A 16,909-nucleotide genomic window follows, 5' to 3' on the forward strand; every position below is an offset into this window, starting at 1 on the left:
CCCTTCAGACACATTCATTGAGCAACACAAAATACCAAACATCCTCCTAAGAAAATGAGTGACTACTACTAATTTACCAGTTTTCCTCCTTAGTTTCTCCTCCCTATAACAGTTAAGATGTCGAATGATAGGCTCACCCCACTATATGACAATATCCAAACTATAGCCAATCTAATGCTTCCTTATACCCTTCCCAAAATTAAAATAGGCCCTAACATTCTCCTACTAAGAAATTCCATAGAGGTCACACTTACTGTAATGGTAATAAACCCAATCTAAGTCAAGGATAACTACACAAGAGAATCACAAGAAGTAGTCAACAGTGCTCACAGACCAAATTTAGGAGCAAAAATACTCATTAAATTAATTAAACGGATATTGTTAGGGATTGGGGGAAGTAATTCAATGATCTTAGAATTTCAATAATGAGTTTAGGTGGGCAACAGCCAAGAAGATTATCTTTTAGTTAATGGGAATCAGTGGGGAAGGCAATGATCAGTTGTGATATTTAGAAATAAAATTCTAATCGGAGAGTAAACAGACTTGGATTGAAGAGGCCAGAGAGAGGGACTACCAATTTGAGTACTACTCATCAGGAGACCAAAGAGAGAAAGACAGAAGGGTTACATCAAAGTTTTCCAACTGGGTCTTTTTGCAGACGATAATGTAAAAGGACAAAATAAAATTTAGAAAAAGCTTAGGTGCGAGATCAGGGAGTTAATGTGTTAACTTTCAGACTCCTACGGGGTGTCAAGTAGATATAACCTACAGGCAGCGCCATCTCATTCACCTACTCAGCAAGCATTGAGGGGAGGAAGATGCCATCATTAAGAACTATACCAGACTGCAAATAGTTACAAATGTGAGACAGTTATACCATGGATCTTAAACACCTGACTGGCTCTACTGGGCTGAAAGGGAAAGGTAAAGTTATTCAGCTTTAGTAAATCCAATGTAGAGAAGCAGAGATAATGGTAGAAATAGGTAATTTGTACTGCTGAGATGAGTAATTCACCACAACCATTCCCCTCATATATAAACATAGGTTTACCCTTGTTTCTAACAGAAGTTCTAAATATGAACCAACTCCATCACCCAGTGAACCAACTGTTTTTCAAAGATGCTGCATACACACAACTGCTATCTCACTTTTTTCTTCATTTATCCCCTTATGAATTAAGTTGGGTAAGTCTTAAAATTGTTCATATGAATAGAATTTTTAGTCCTCTTCTTTCCAGTTTCAACAAAGTTCCTCTCTTTTTCAGTAGCGAGCCCTAATCATCACTCATAGTCAGAATTAGCACTATACCTGTATCAAGAAAAATAACAAAAGTGAAATCAATTACTGCTATCAAGCTGCAAAGCACTTCTATTGCACAAGTAATCATAACTTCAATTAGTATTCCCTGTTACATTAATGGAAATACTGAATTGATACTTTCAGCAATGTTAAAGGATCTACAAGGTACTTTCAGCTATAAAAACCCACGACCCACAATAAGCCTGAAATTTTTGGGCCTCCCCAGTGGCGCAGCGATTGAGCGCTGGGTTGCGAAGCTGCCCGCAGCCTCTGCAGTGCTGGTTCCATCCCCAGCCGCCAGGCGAGGGTCCCACATGGCACACAGATCTCTCCTGCCACCCGCTGCTTCCCTCACCAGTGTACTTCCTCAGTCTGCCTGTTCAGCTCCCTGCTCTGGCTCTGGTGAATTCTCTCACCCTCCCGCACTTCTGACTGTACCCAGTGCTTGTATAAATAAACAAATATTTTTTAAAAAGCCTGAAATTTTTACTAGCATTGTAAACAATTTACAAAAGAAAATACCTTCCAATAGCCAAAATACATAAATAAACATAGTAATATAAACCACTATCAAGCTAGGAGATTCCGAAATGCTAAGATTAAATCAAATGGTATTTTAAAAAAGAATGGTAGATTTTACAATGGTTTTTTAAAGAAACTTCCCCAAATCCTCACAAGTTTTTTTCTTAATTCTGAACTAAATGCCAATCCAAATAAAAGCAACATCTACTGAGAATTCACATGACCAAAGCACTAGACAGAGAATTCAGCTCAGTAAGCTCCCAACTCTCAAGGAATTCCCTGAATAATATTCAACTCCAGCTCCAGTCAACATTATCTACCCTTCTTCTCCCCCAATAGTTTTGTATGTTAAGCTTTCATACTTGTACTACTCATTTTTTCCTACCTAGAATATTAAGATCTAGCACATCACTCCATGTACTTGAATTTCCATACATTCATCTGCTCTGCCACTGTGGCTAGATAACTGAACACTGCCTTAGGCTATTTATCTTTTTACAACAGTGTCTTAGCCATTCCAAGAACATGCAGATTTACTGAAGACAAGCATTAGATCTCAAACTTGTTGTATTCTTCCCCAAGGAATGATTAAAAGTGTCTTCTAACACAAAATTTCAAAAGCCTAACTTTAGAGGAAACTGAGAGTTAAGATCTTATGCTTAAGGTTCCCAAGTCAAAATTCCAGAGAATACAGTAAACAGTTCCAAAGGTATCTAGAAATCCCAAATCCACTACTGTCTCATGGATCTTGGGCAAGTGCTTTAACATGGACACACCTGTTTCTTCAGCCACAACAGAGATCAGGAATCTCCAAGTTACCAGAATCATATAACCAATAGGATCCTATATGTATAAAGTCTACAGGAAGCATTACTATTATGTACATAGATAAAACAGCAATTTTTTTCATTGGCTCTGAATTACATGGGAGTATTTTAACTCAGCTGGTGAAGCATGTGAAAATAAAGGCAACGGCATAACCTCACTCATTACCTCAACCCAATGAACAGTCAATATTCATATTCATAAATGGAGTATTCACATGGCTCATGCTTACTAGTTTTTACTCTGATATCTACAGAAATCATGTACCTACTAAAACAAAATCTTAATATCCCACCTATAAATACAGAATACTAAAACATGGAAAAGGGTTATTATTTTTTTTCCAATAAATTATGCCTGTGATAAAAGTTTTACAAAAGAAATTTCTTAAAACGTTGATATCCCAAAACATTAACGCCTGCAACACATTATCTTCTTTTCATTAACAGACTGTGGTTACACGAAGGTCTAAAATTTCAGATCTTTAGGGGACCTTTTGTAATCACCAATGTCTAAGTCTCTATACAGTGAAAATTTAATCCCTAATTAAATAGTCTGCCCAACATACACAGTTTACAATCCTCAAGACAAGAACCGAAGTCTTGTGACTAGCAGATCATATTTTTTTGGAGTTTATCATGAGAAGAATAAAATTTATTTCTTATATGTTAGATACTCTATGTTAATTAACTTTGCCCTCAAGATCCTTCTGATACTAGGTATTTTACATGCAACACAAATTTTGATAGTTACAACAAAATTAAAATTTCTAATGAAAAACTAGAAAGCATAATTTTAAAATAGAACACACATGCAAATAAATGCCTGTAGCAAAAATATACAGAACAATCTAAAAATACTTCAAATGCTATTTTAATTAATCTCTTATATGTAATTTAATATAGTTAGTTTAGTTTGGCTAGAGAATATTCCATATTTTTTAAATGATTAATAAAATGATCTTAATGCCAAATCCTGGAAGTCATTTATTGGTCCTAAATATCTTCTGTAATATTCACCAGCTATTAGAAATATATCATTATTACACTTTTAGGGAAGTTAACTAATCCTCCAAGAAATGTTTTGATTTATTCTGTCCAAATTAGTAGATAATCCTTATCAAGTGCAACACTAACCATAGCTGAAGGTCAGAACATTATTTCTTTAAAAACCCCAAGCATGTATACATCATCTCTCCCTTACAAGCAACTGAAGGCATCTTGAGTCAATAGTCGCAGAAGATGCATTATCACCTGGCTTGATTTTGCTATCTAAACATATCATCCATACACAAGTCTGACTAGTTGAACAAAACTATATATTATATTATAGAGAAATTGAGACCGAAATTGATTCAATCAGAACGAAATTTAGCATTTATAGAAACGAGCCAAAATGAGAGAAATAGGGGAGAAATCACACACATAGAGCTGAAATTTTTACATGTGTTTGATTCCAATATTTATTTAAATTTCAAAGCTTGAATTGGGTGGTGAGCTAGGCTCACCACTATACCACCCAACGCCTGACATTAGAGGTTTGAATTGGAAGCAAAACTCCAGAGATTATTAAAATAGCATTCTGTTTACCAAATAACAAAATAACTATTATTTCTTCCAATAACCTTGATTTTGGTCCTAGAGCATACAAACCTAAAATACCAAAATACCCAAAACAAACATGTCTTCCAAAATGTCTCAACAGGAAAATCATTACTAACAGCAACCTGGATTTTAAAAGTTTCAATGTAATACTTCAAAAATTCCTTAGGTTGGAAAACTTCCTAAAAATCATTTTTGGTTTTGAAGCCACAAAACCGAAACTATTTTATTGGCCGTTTCCACATGCCAACACACCAATTTAATTAGGAACACAATTATTATATTTTTCATGCTTGTCCATTCACAAATCGTACAACTTCTTCCCAGTTCACAAGGTTTGGACGAATTTTCAGGTGATAGAGCGTATTATTCTATTCATACCCTCACCCCCCAAAAAAGAAAAAGATCTTGAGTCGTAATTTTAAAAATTATTTGCTCTTTCCTTTAAAACGCGCACAAATTACAGCCGCTAAATCTTAAGAGGAGAAACCTTAAGTATCAAAAAAATGACGAGATTGTTAATATCCGGAGCTTTTTAAAATTCTGTGATGGGATAGGAGGCGGGAAAAAAAAATGTTAACTACTGGGAGGCAAAAAAAAAAAAAAAAAAAGGGGGGGGGGGGGAACATAACTCCTCAATGTACATTATTACCAAGGCTGGGAACAGACAGTACAACCTTTGCAACAGAACAGCTATAATAGAGCTTCGCCTTCACCACGGCGATATTAGAAAACGCCTTCTTGGAAGAAGATCCATTCACTCGCTACACTTCCCCGCTGAAAGTTTAGCAAGTCACATTTCTGGCAGTAATTCTGCATAAAAGGATGTGAGAACGAAACCCAGAATTCCCTACTTCGGGTTTACCTGACAAGGGAAAACGGGCCGAGACGCTGGCGGGAAAACCCTGTGGAAGTCAAGTTTCTCCGGTCCTGGGCTCCCCCTCCCCCTTCAGTAGAGAAATAATCCAAAGAAAAAGTTGAGAACCCGGCCCGCCAGGAGCCGGGGGCACCCACCGCGCGCAAGCCGGGCGCGCCTAGGCCCACTCGCATCGGCGAGGACGGCGGCGGGAGCCGGGTCCCGCGGTGGGCAGCACCACGGCCCCGCGCACCCGGCGGCCTACCGCCTCCAGCGGGCGGCGGGCAGAGGGCAGGGTAGGCCCGGCCTCCGGGCTCCCAAGCCCAGAACGACTCCCTTTCCCACCCGGGCTGCGCTCGCCCCTCCACGCTACCTGCCTCTCGAAAATCACATCCCGGGGCCGGGGTGCTGGGGGGAGGGCGCCAGGGAATGCAGTCGGGGCGTCTGGGGACGCAGAAAGGGGCCCGGGGCCACAGGCGGGCAACGGCCTAGAGGAGAGGCAGGGGGTGGGGGGGCCGGGGCCTGCAGCGACCAGCGAGCGGGGCGGTGGGCTGGAGCCCTCCGGAGAGCGGAAAAACAGGTTAAGGCCAAAGGGGTGGGGCAAGGCCTGCGTGAGGGCCAGAGCCGCGGCTGGGGAACCCTGAGGTGAGTTTAGGGTCGAATTTTGGGTCTCACCTAAAATCCTTGTCGCTGGATGTCATTTTTTCCAGCAAATTGGAAATATGGTACGAGGCGCTCGCCATGTTGACGGCCTGGATCCCGCCCGCTGGCGCTGCTGGCCGCTGCCGCTGCTGCTGGGGCTCCTCCTCTCGCTCGCGGCTGCTCCCGCTTCCAGGGTCGCAGCGCGACGCCGACGCCGACGCGGGAGGCGCCTCCTCCGGCTGCCCCCTCCCCGGCGAGGCGTGGGCCTGTCCCGGGGGAAGCAGAGGTTACGGGGCCGGCCTAACGACGGCGCTGCTCGCTGGAGAAGGAGCTCATGGGCGGCGAGGGGGACAGGAGGGCCTTTCCGGGAAGCCAGACACTTCCACTCGGGCACGTCGCGCTCCCACTCCCTCCGCACTCGCTCCCCAGGGCAAGAGGCCAAAACCCGCCTCCTTCACTCCCGGAGCGAGGGCGGGAGACGCTGGACGCCCCGGAAAGCTGAGGTCAGGGTTCACGGAGGGCTCCCCACGCACGCGGTGGAGACGCTAGTTACAGAGCAATTCTGTTGGCTGAGGCGTGTGTCAGTCTGCAGGGGACCCGCCTCTCAGCAGGCATGACAACGACCAAATGGGGCTGTTCTCGCGAGACTCAAAAGCGACGGTTAAGTGCCGGGGGAGGGGTCTCTGTGGAACAAGCGTGCCTTCATCTGAAAATGACTTGATTTTGTCTTGTATGACAGTAAGAGAAAAAGATGACCGTTTCTAAGGTATAGAAGGCCTGGGGGTATTGCCAATGAAGGGGTGAGCCCGGTGATCAACAAAAGCATTGTTAGAAGGGGCTTTCGTTTTCGAATCGACGCATGGCCTACATTGCCTTAACCATGATGGTGGAAATTGCCACGTGAAAACCACAAATCCCAGAATTCCGCGGGAGTGGTACACCATCGGCCTGTGATTGGCCGAAGGAACTTGTAGCTTCCTCATTGGCTCCCGTGGGAGGCGTGAATGCTGGGATTTGCAGTGTGGCCAGACGACCGTGGCGGATAAAAGCTTTACAGCACCGCGCCCTTCGTTCCTGCAGCGGTTTCGAATTTCCTCCCACAGCTGCTTTTACTGTTGTAGGATGTCTGCAGAGCGAGGCGGCTGCGGTCTGGGCAGGCGCATTACGTACCCGTTGGTGTTCTTGGCTGGGGGCCTAGTAGTGACTTCCTAGTATTACCTGTGTACCCTCATCCTCAGTGGCAGCTGAGCCCCAGTTGGGCACCCTCCGTCTGTGCACTGAAGAACCAGCAAAAGGACCATAGTTGATACTAATGGGCCAACGATAGATGATCTAGTGGGAGTCTATTCGCTTTGTTCAGAATAGTTTAAAGACCCTTCTATTCATCTTTTGTAATCTTGATAATCCGGCAGCTGTGTGTTTTTATTCCTTGACATACCCACACAACAATCGGAGATTAGATACCAAATAGATCGTTTCGGTATCCATATGTTTATTTGCTTTTAATTGGAATTAGCTAACTGGCTTTTCTAAAAGAAAAAAAGAAAGAGCCCAGACAGGAGACATGGAAAAATAAATCTCAAATCGGTGCGCCTGTTGAAGAATAATAGTAATCAAAACTTTAAATAGCTCCTTTCTTCCAAGTATCAATACCTTCAGTTTCTCTATCGACCATTCCTATAGTCCCCAAAAGCTTTTGAGTGTCTTCTGAAAGGCTCTGTCATTATGTTACAGGGTGGTCCCCTGAAAAAGGGGAGGTTTCAGGTTCCCTGCCCTAACTAAGAAAGGGTGGAGCTGAGCAGCAAGGAGGAAGCTCCAGAAGATAGTGGGAGAAGGAAGGAGCAAGGGTGGAGAGCAAGAAGGAGACCTGGAGGAGGCACTTGGAGCAGAAAGACATATAAAGAAGATGCACTTGCTTCTTGGTCTTGGACTGGTTAAAACATGTGGGTAAGACTAGTGGAGAGGTTAACAATGGCAGCTTTTATCTTGATTTTGATTTAGCTCTTCCTTACAGCATTGTGTGGCCATTTCCTATGAGTCCCCACCAGAAGGTGTAGACTTGTGGCAAACTTTCCAGCAGCAGTGGGCCTTCTTTGGGCCAACCCTGTTTGGCAGGGCATTTGCCCATGATGGGATGGGTAACTTGGGTGCTTGATTTAAAACTTTATTTTGTTTCTTTGTTGCACACTAATTGTATTAAAGTTCCTTTCCATTAGGTCTTATACACTAGAGTATGTTTTGCCTTGATACAGGCAGATGACAGAACCTATTTAGAACAGGCAGAACCTGTTTAGAACCCATTTAGAACTGGGGGTTGTGGGGTGCCCCTCACTTGCCCTATAACAGTAACTGTGGTAACAGTTGACAAAACAGATGAAACGTGATCTGTCTCATAACCCATACCTAAATGTCCCCTGTCATTATTCTTGTCTACCTCCATGTTTCTTTTTAGTTTTATACTATGTCTTATCCCACTAGTAACATAGCTCATCCCAAGTCAGTTATTGCTAGGTTCCCCGAATGCTTCAGCTGCAGTTAATTCCATTGCTCTGAGCAATCTTTCCATGATACATTTAATATAAGCTACACATACACATGCCACACACTAACAAGCTGGTCATTTTCATGTGTGAGCACACTAAGGCTTGAAATATGTCATCTGGTGACAACCTTTTCTTTTAGTCTGAATATAATCAGACACCAAGTTATGTTTTTTTCCTTTCCACCCTTGTATACTCATTTAGCCTTAATTATCTTTTTAAAAGGTCTTGTCTCCAAACACTGTTAAATTTGAGGTCAGAGCTTCAGCATATGAATTAAGGGGAGGCAAGTATATCCTATATAATATATATCCTATATAATATACTTAGTGTGTTGCCTGCAACATTTAAAAATAATGTAACTAATATTTTTTGCATACTTACACAGGTCATAAAAGGCATCTAATAGAAGTTATCTAATAAGTAATAGGACTGTGATCTTTCAGTCTGTTATTTGTCTCTATCACAAACCATTCTACATAGCTAATTTAGAGTTTTCCAAAACACTGTTTTCATTGGGGTATCTATCTTAAAAGTTTAGTAGCTCTCTAATACCAAAGTCCACATGGTTTGGCAGTCAGTGACCTTCTTCAATCTGTCCTTAACCCTTCTAACCTTTCTTCCATTCTAACAGAGGAATTGTTACTGCCAATTTTTTAGCTCCTCAAATATTCAACTCTAAGTTTCTGTACATCACCATCATTTTCATAACAATAAGCACATATTTAGTGGTCAGGCACTGCATTAACTCATTTGATTCCTAGTTTAAGTAGAACAGGAACTGAGCAGTAACTTGCTAAAGGAAATAATAAGGTTCAGTCATGATTAAAACCCAGTTGCTTCAGAGCCTATACCACAAACCTCTACCAAAATGCTTCTTACCACCTGGAATACCTTTTTCTCTAGGATCTTGAACCAATTATAGTGTTATATACTAGCCTCCAGCTATAAGTTCCGTTAGTGTATGTAACAACTTTAAATCACATCTGCCTCTTTTAAGTAGGTAGTCCATGCCAGTTTTGTAACAGGCACTCAGTAGTACTTTATTTCAAGTTCTTCACAATTTAGAGGTTTCATTTGTGTATCATTGAATATAGCTTATTGCTACAACACATTCCTTTAAGGAGTTGTAAATGCTAAATTAATTTTAGTTGCCAGAGCAGATAAATCTGTAACCCGTGAGTTTGATTTCTAGTCAGTGATCATACTGGAAAACTGATAAATTTGAGATAGAAAGAAAAAGGAGTTCTACAAGATGCTGAGAGGTTCTTTCAATCAACCAGTAAGTTAGCTGAGTTCAAAATCTTTTGAGTGCCTATGCTGTGAATGCACTGGGAATGCAAAAATTCAAGGCATTTTCCTTAGCTTGAGGAACATTCACATTGACCATACCTTAAATTTTTGTTTCAAGCAAAATTGAGAAAATTGCTTACCATAATAATACAGAGTTGAAACAAACATATAATCATGTCCTGTGTTTGAAATGAGGAATAGATCCTGAAATTGACTTTAAAATGTTTAAATAGGGCCTCCCTGGTGGCGCAAGGGTTAAGTCTCTGCACTATGAAGCTATCAGCAGCTACTGCAGCACGAGTTCTATACATGGCCAGGGAGCTAATCCATAAGGTACAGCAGTCCTCTCGTGTCTTGCAGTCAATCTGCCTGTTCTGCTCTCCACTCTGTCTCTGGTGAATCCTGTCTCTCCCCTCCCCCGCACCTCTGGCCTGTGCCCCAGCTCTTGTATACATAAATAAATAAATCTTTTAAAAAAATAAATAGGATTTTTTTTTCTGGTGGAGGACTTAAGATTGACAATCATATTTCTTTTAGTCCTTTGATGTTATTCAAAATAAATAAATAAATAAATGCTTAAATATGGTAAGACTGAGGTGAATTCAGTATAAACATGTAAAATATCAATGTAGGGAAGGCAATGGAAACATTATTTATTTGCTGTAACGAGTAATATGAAATTGTTCCGGTACCACCATGAAATGTTACCTTATTTTGTTTTTCAAACACTTTATCAGAAATTTTCTATGACTCTTAGTGAACTGCATAACTTCTTTTGAAATTTTAAAATTCCAATCTAGTTGAGGTCAATGTCCATCCTAATACCCACTTTTGTTTCTAGATCCTACAGGGCTAAGGAGGATGGTGAAAGAAGACCAGGGGAAGAGGCACATTTTCTTTAATGCTTCTTTCTTAATTGTTGATGCCATCTGACAGATTCCCAAATACTCTCTTGTGAGAATTAAGGTTGGAGTTCTTCAAGGTATCTTTCAGAGGCTTCTATTCTATATACTTCGTGACAGCACATCTGAACACTCCATGGCTCTCCATTTGGCAAATGGCACTTCTAGATGCGGTACTTCAGGAAGATTCAACCCCAGCTTACTGCTAAGGGAACTGTCTACTTTGCCCACTAAAAACTCATGCATCTTCACCATACTAAATGGAGGGAATGCAGGCTGCTGCACTGCTAATACCCCGTCTTTACCTTGCCACTTCTATTTCTGTTCCTCCCTTCTCATATGGATAGAGGTAAGGCACTGGCACTCAGATGACCTGAGGACACCAGGTTCTTTTAAGGGCGCCAACAGTAAGTGCTTCCTTATTGTTCTGTTTTGTTTTTCAGTCACTGTTTTCAAACACATTCTGTCAAATCCTTTCCTTCACTTTCAGTATATATTGGGCAGACCTCAAAGCTCTCCAGGCACTTCCCTTCCTGCAGGGATTCTCATTTTCTCTTGAGTGGTGGTGGGGTATTTGTTCATTTACTTTCATTCATTGGAGTGTGAAAGGGAGGAAAGACCCAGTACCCAGTTCTCTCCCAACTAGTAATGCCTACATTTCTCTTAGAATTCTCTCTTCCCAAGGCAATCTTATATAGACTGGAGGGTATTGGTAGGATGATGATAATAAAAGCACTTTTAGCAGAGAAGTGGGTCTCTTTAAAAATAGGATATTTTATGCCTAATGTTTTGAATATGGTCGCTTCTAAGACAATAAGAAATGTTTCATTTTATATATATATATATATATATATGGAAATAATGTGAAGAAAGATACCACTAAGAATGTGCAAGATCAGTAAAGAGAGACAAATTTAGAATGATAATGACTCTTGTATAGGAAAATGACAGATCTGGAGTGATATGACAAAGAATTTGAAAGGTTTTATGGAAGGTCTGTTTTATGGTTGTTAGAACCTAAATAGGTAACAAAATTTCCAGTGATTTCAGAAGAGTGCTATTGAGTTTGGGTTTTTTTTTTTTTTTTAAAGATACTTGAGGGCTTTAGATCAATTTTCATCATTCTCCCCTATTATTACAAGGAAATTCTACTGTAGCACTTCCCAAACTGTGTACTAGTTCCAAAACTTAGTTCCTTAAGAGGTCAATAAAAATAGATACTCGTGGAGTGTGCCTGATAGCGGGTAGAATTATGGTTTTTAAAAAAGTTTAGAAAATAATTTTCTTAACTGTGTAACATCTCAGAATGTTTCATATGCTAATATGTTATGAATCCCCAATAGGAATATATAGCTTACTATGGATTGGATTGTTTGTAGTTACCCTCCCCTTCCCTACAATGGCAACAAGTCATATGTTGAAGACCTACCCTCCAATGTTGATATTTGGAGATAGGACCTAGGGAGAAAAATTGGGTTTAAGGGCCTCCTTAGTGGCGCAAGGGGTTAAGACGCAACCTATGAAGCTATCCATGGCCACTGCAGCACGAGTTCGATCCCCTGGCCAGGGAGCAACCCACATGGCAGCAGACCTCTCCTGACTCGCCCGCTGTTCCCCTCAGTGGTGGATTTCAGTCAATCTGCCAGTTCTGTTCCCCACTCTGTCTCTGGTGAATCCTCTCGCCTCCCGTACCTCTGGCCTGTACCCCAGTTCTTATATACATAAATAAATAAATCTTTTTTTGAAAAAACACCTCTGGATGAGTACCTGTTTAAAAAAAAATATGCTGTCTTCTTCCCTCAAACTTTTTCTGCAGTGTTGGTGGTATAGTGGTTAGCATAGCTGCCTTCCAGACTTTTTCTCTGTCTTAAATTATTATCTTGCCTTTAATGTCATGCTAATTTTTCTTGCCATTGTATACAAAAGGATGACTTCCTATAGGTGTGTGTTTTTAGAAAGGGTAACCTAAGGAAACAATTGTTCTAAGTTATCTAAAAGTCAAATTGCATAAAGTGATACCATTATTTCAGTTAAGAAATTGGATACATACAGATTTAAAAAAAGAAAATTAGGTTTAAATAAGGTCATGAGGGTTGGGCCCTCATGATGAGATCAGTGCTTTTATAAGAAGAAACACTAGAGAGAGCTTGCTCTATGCCTTGTGAAGACTGAGAAAAAAGGTGGCCATTTGAAATTCCAAACTCTAGAAGTGTAAAAAATAAGTTTCTGTTATTTAAGCCACTCCAGTCTATGGTATTTTATTATGGTAGCCCAAACTGACAAATATAAGGATATACTATTTGCACATTTGAGCACAGTGTTTGAAAAATGTTACCTGTTACCATCTCAATGAATGAGCGTGCCATGATGGGGAGGAAGAGGGTCTTGGTACAAAGTAAGTTTACTCGACATTTGTTTTAGAACAGTTTTCTGCCAAGTAAATGTGAACTGTGCTTTATTAATATATTTGCTGAAAATTGAGTTCAAGGAAAGTAGAGCTATGTTTATTCAACCAGTTATTAATTTCTGAAATAAAATTCTTTTGTTGCCTGTCAGAGCTGATATGTTAATTGGGGAGGGAAAGGGTACTTCTGATTTGTTTTCAGTGGGAACAGCTTTCCACTCAGACACAAAATGCTTCCTGTTACAGATCATTTGTCAATATTGAATTCAACTTAGAAGCAAAAGGAAGTAAAAGCTATGTAAGACTAATCTTAAAAAGATTTATTTCCAATTGATTAGAAACAACCCAACAGCTAGAGTTTTCCCTGTGATCTACTTTCTTCTGAACAACTGCTAGAAGCTCTTAGTAAATTTTTAGTGGAACTCTAAATCAAACTTAATTGTTATTCTATGAAAGGATTATTCTTTTCAAGTGAGAACTACATTTGCAGCATATTAAAGAAACTTGCAAAGATTATTTATGTCAGAATGTGCCTCCTTTGGAAAAGCCTACCTTTTCATTCTTACTTTTGACTTTTATAATATTAACTGATCATCCTGGCATTTTAAAGTCATAATTTTTTTTAAAGATTTATTTTTTATTTATACAATAGCTGGGGTACAGCATGGGAAGGTGAGAGGATTCGCCAGAGATAGAGTAGGGAGGAGAACAGGCAGACAGACTGAAAGCACTGCTGAGGGGAGCAGCAGGCAAGACAGGAGAGGTCTGCCGCACCATGTGGGAATCTCCCTGGAGGGCTGGGAATTGAATCCGCAATGCAGAGGCTGCAGACAGCTTTGCAGTGCTGTGCTCAACCTGCTGCACCACTGGGGAGGCCCATAATATTTTCTAATGTGAGTTTTCTGCATAAACTTATGCAGAAAGATGCAGAGGAAGTGCTAGAATTCCACAAGGGCTGCATTTTGCGTTAAGTGTAGATGCTGTGCTAATGCTGTCTTGCCCTACTACTTTAAAAGGTGTTCTGTTTACGACCAGGTGCAAGTTTTGATTTTTTGAAAAAAGGTGTGAAAAAGTAATTAAAGAGAAATCATGAGCCTATTAGGATCAAGGGTTTAAAATAATTTTAATAAAATGAAGTTGGAAAAATCGTTATTTTAGTGAAATAGATTTGATGAAATGGTACTGAGATTCTTTCAGCAATGGATATTTCACACAATGAAACCTAATAAGTAGAGTGGTAAAAATGCCATATTCTGGGGGGCAAAGTGCTGATTATATAAATATACATACTGTCTATATCATTTTGGAAAACTCACTTTTCTAAGTAAAAAAAGGAACTAAATAAAAAAAATCTCAAGTAAACTCTACATTTCATGGCAAATTTAATAAGTATTTTGCATCAGTTCCTAACAAGTAGAAGAGCTTTGTTGTGATGGGTATAGTTATAAACATTTAAGAGATGTCACAGTCCAGATTGGTGTAGAAGAAAATGTTTATTGATTGGAGCAAACTATTACTTTTAATAGCATAATCAATGCTTAAAAAAGGGAAAAACACACTCCATAGTGTGTATATACCACATCATCTTGATCCAGTCATCCATGGACAGACACTTAAGCTGCTATTGTTCCAACAATATTATAAATACTGCTATTGCAACAGGGTGGTCCCCAGGAAAGGGGGAGGTTCCCTGTTGCACTACTATGAACACAGTGAAACATATGTGGTTTGGGTTGATGGTTTTATATTCTGTAGGTATGTGCCCAAGAGTAGGATTGCCTGGTCATAAGATTTCCATTTTTAATTTTTAAGGTAAATCCAGATTGCTTTCCATAATGGTTGCACTAGTTCATGTGCCTGCCAGCAGTGTAATAAGATTACCTTTTCTCTGAATTCCCTCCAACAATTCTTGTTGATCTTTTTAACATGCACCAGTTTTATGGATATGAGATGATATTTCATTATAATTTTAATCTGTGTATCTCTTATTAGAAATGACGAGGAACAATTTTTTTCATGTCTTTTATCCATGTTGTTGAATTGTCTGTTAATATCGGCTGCTCCTTTATTAATTAGGTTAATTGGTTTTTTATTGAAGTGTATGGGTTTTTCACTATATTGAATAGTAATCCCTTATTTGTTATTTATTGAGTGAATATTTTCTTCCATTTGATAGGGTAGCTGTTTAATCATTTTGTATTTTCTTTTTTCTTTTTAAGTTGAAAAAATCCAAATTGTTTATTTTTGGTTTTAATTCCCTTGTTATAATGGCTGAGTCACCAAAAATATCTTTATTGTTATCATGGAATGTATCACCAATGTTTACTTCTATATATTTTAGTGCTGCAAGACATATATAAATTTTTGATCCATTTGGAATTCAGTTTTATGTATAGTATAAGAGAGTGATCCAACTTCATTCTTTTATATGTGGCTTTCCAATTTTTCCAGCATCATTTATTAAAGACACTGTCTTATATAGATGGATTTATTTCTGCGTTTTTGATTCTTTTCCACTGGTCCATGTATCTATTTTTTGTTCCCATATCATAGTGTTTCTAATACTGTTTTACAATGAAATCTTAAGTCAGGTAGCATGATACCTCCAATTCAGAAGGCTTGCAATTCAAAGCCTTTTGTGTTTCCATATAAATTTCAATATTTTTTGGTTCAGTTTCTTTGAAAATATTGCTAGTATTTTAATGGGGATATTTTGTATATCATTTTAGGCAAGATAGTCATTTTGATTATATTGATTCTCCTTATCCATGAGCATGGAATATACTTCCATCTCCTTATGTTGCTATGTAGGTCCTTTAATAAACTTCTTGTTGTTCTCATTATACAGGTCTTTTACCTCCTTTGTTAGGTTGCTTCTTTTTGAAGCAATTACAAATGGAGTTATTTTCTTAATTTCTTTTGTTTCCTTTTTGTTGTTTGTATATAAAAAGTTATGGATTTTCTATGTTGATTTTGTAACTTTCCATCTTGCTATATTCATTTATTGTTTCTACTAACTTTCTGATGGTCTTTAATATTTCCTTTATATAATATCATGTCATCTGTGAAAAATGATAATTTCACTTCTTTTCCCTACTTGGATTCCTTTATTTCCTATGTTTATCTGATAGCTCTGGCCCAAAACCTCTAGTACTAACTTAAACAGAAGTGGTGACAATAGGCATCCTTGTCTTGTGTCAGATCTTATGGGGAAAGCCTTCAGTTTTTAAAAGTATCTGTGTCTTATTTTTTTTCTTAAACATTTACTTAGTACAAATGTCATTATGTGAGTACATGTAGATGTGCTATTGTTTATATTTTATAAAATGCCCAGTGAATATGCTGTGAAAATACTATAATCTGATATAACCCAAATTATATACATTTTTAGCTTACTCATATATATTGGTAACCAAAAATGACTTTTCAGGTAATATTTCAGGTGTAACTCAATAGCAAAAATCCCCAAATAATTGTATTTAAAAATGGACAGAAGTTCAAAATAGACATTTTTCTGAAGAAGACATATAATAGGCCAGCAGGTACATAAAAAGATGCTTAACATCTGCAGTCATCAGGGAAGTACAAATGAAAACCACACCTGGGGGCCTTCCTGGTGGAGCAAGGGGTTAAAGTATCAGCACTACCAAGCTGTCGCCAGCCACTGTGGCCTGAGTTCACTACCTGGGCCAGGGTACTAACTTACATGGCACAGCAGACCTCACCTCTTTCGCCAGCTGCTCCCCTCAGCAGTGTATTTCAGAAGATCCCCCTGTTCTGCTCACCACTCTGTCTCTGGTGAATCCTGTCATACCCAAACCTCTGGCCTACATCCCCGTTCTTGTATGCATAAATGAATAAAATAAATATTTAAAAATAAATAAAATATTTTTTTTTTAAAAAGAAAACCATCTGTTAGGATGACTATTAACAAAAAGAAAAGTAATAACCAGTGTTGGTGAAGACATGCTGAAAAGGGAGCTCTTATGCACTGTTAGTGGGAATGTAAATTGATGCAGCCACT

The 16,909-nt window shown here is 39.1% G+C and overlaps 1 protein-coding gene and 1 long non-coding RNA gene across 3 annotated transcripts in view; one reads left to right on the forward strand and one right to left on the reverse strand.

Moving 5' to 3' along the window:
- Positions 1-6,249, reverse strand: part of CAND1 (cullin associated and neddylation dissociated 1) — a 35,126-nt gene extending 28,877 nt beyond the window's left edge. The window contains exon 1 of the mRNA XM_037514034.2: positions 5,780-6,249. Within this exon, the coding sequence (XP_037369931.1) occupies positions 5,780-5,847 (68 nt within the window). The 5' untranslated portion in view covers positions 5,848-6,249. The remainder of the gene's footprint in view (positions 1-5,779) is intronic.
- Positions 6,250-6,407: 158 nt separating this feature from the next.
- LOC129145961 (uncharacterized) lies at positions 6,408-12,231 on the forward strand. Of its 2 annotated transcripts, none has more exons than XR_008552210.1 (3): positions 6,408-6,512; positions 7,481-7,693; positions 10,421-12,231. It is a non-coding gene; the product is annotated as an uncharacterized LOC129145961 (long non-coding RNA). The 2 variants fall into 2 exon arrangements; XR_008552209.1 differs by having other exon boundaries at positions 7,481-7,689.
- Positions 12,232-16,909: the final 4,678 nt, after the last annotated feature.

This window comes from Talpa occidentalis, unplaced genomic scaffold, assembly GCF_014898055.3.
Source record: "Talpa occidentalis isolate TD23 unplaced genomic scaffold, MPIMG_talOcc4v2.1 talOcc4.16, whole genome shotgun sequence".
NCBI lineage: Eukaryota > Metazoa > Chordata > Mammalia > Eulipotyphla > Talpidae > Talpa > Talpa occidentalis.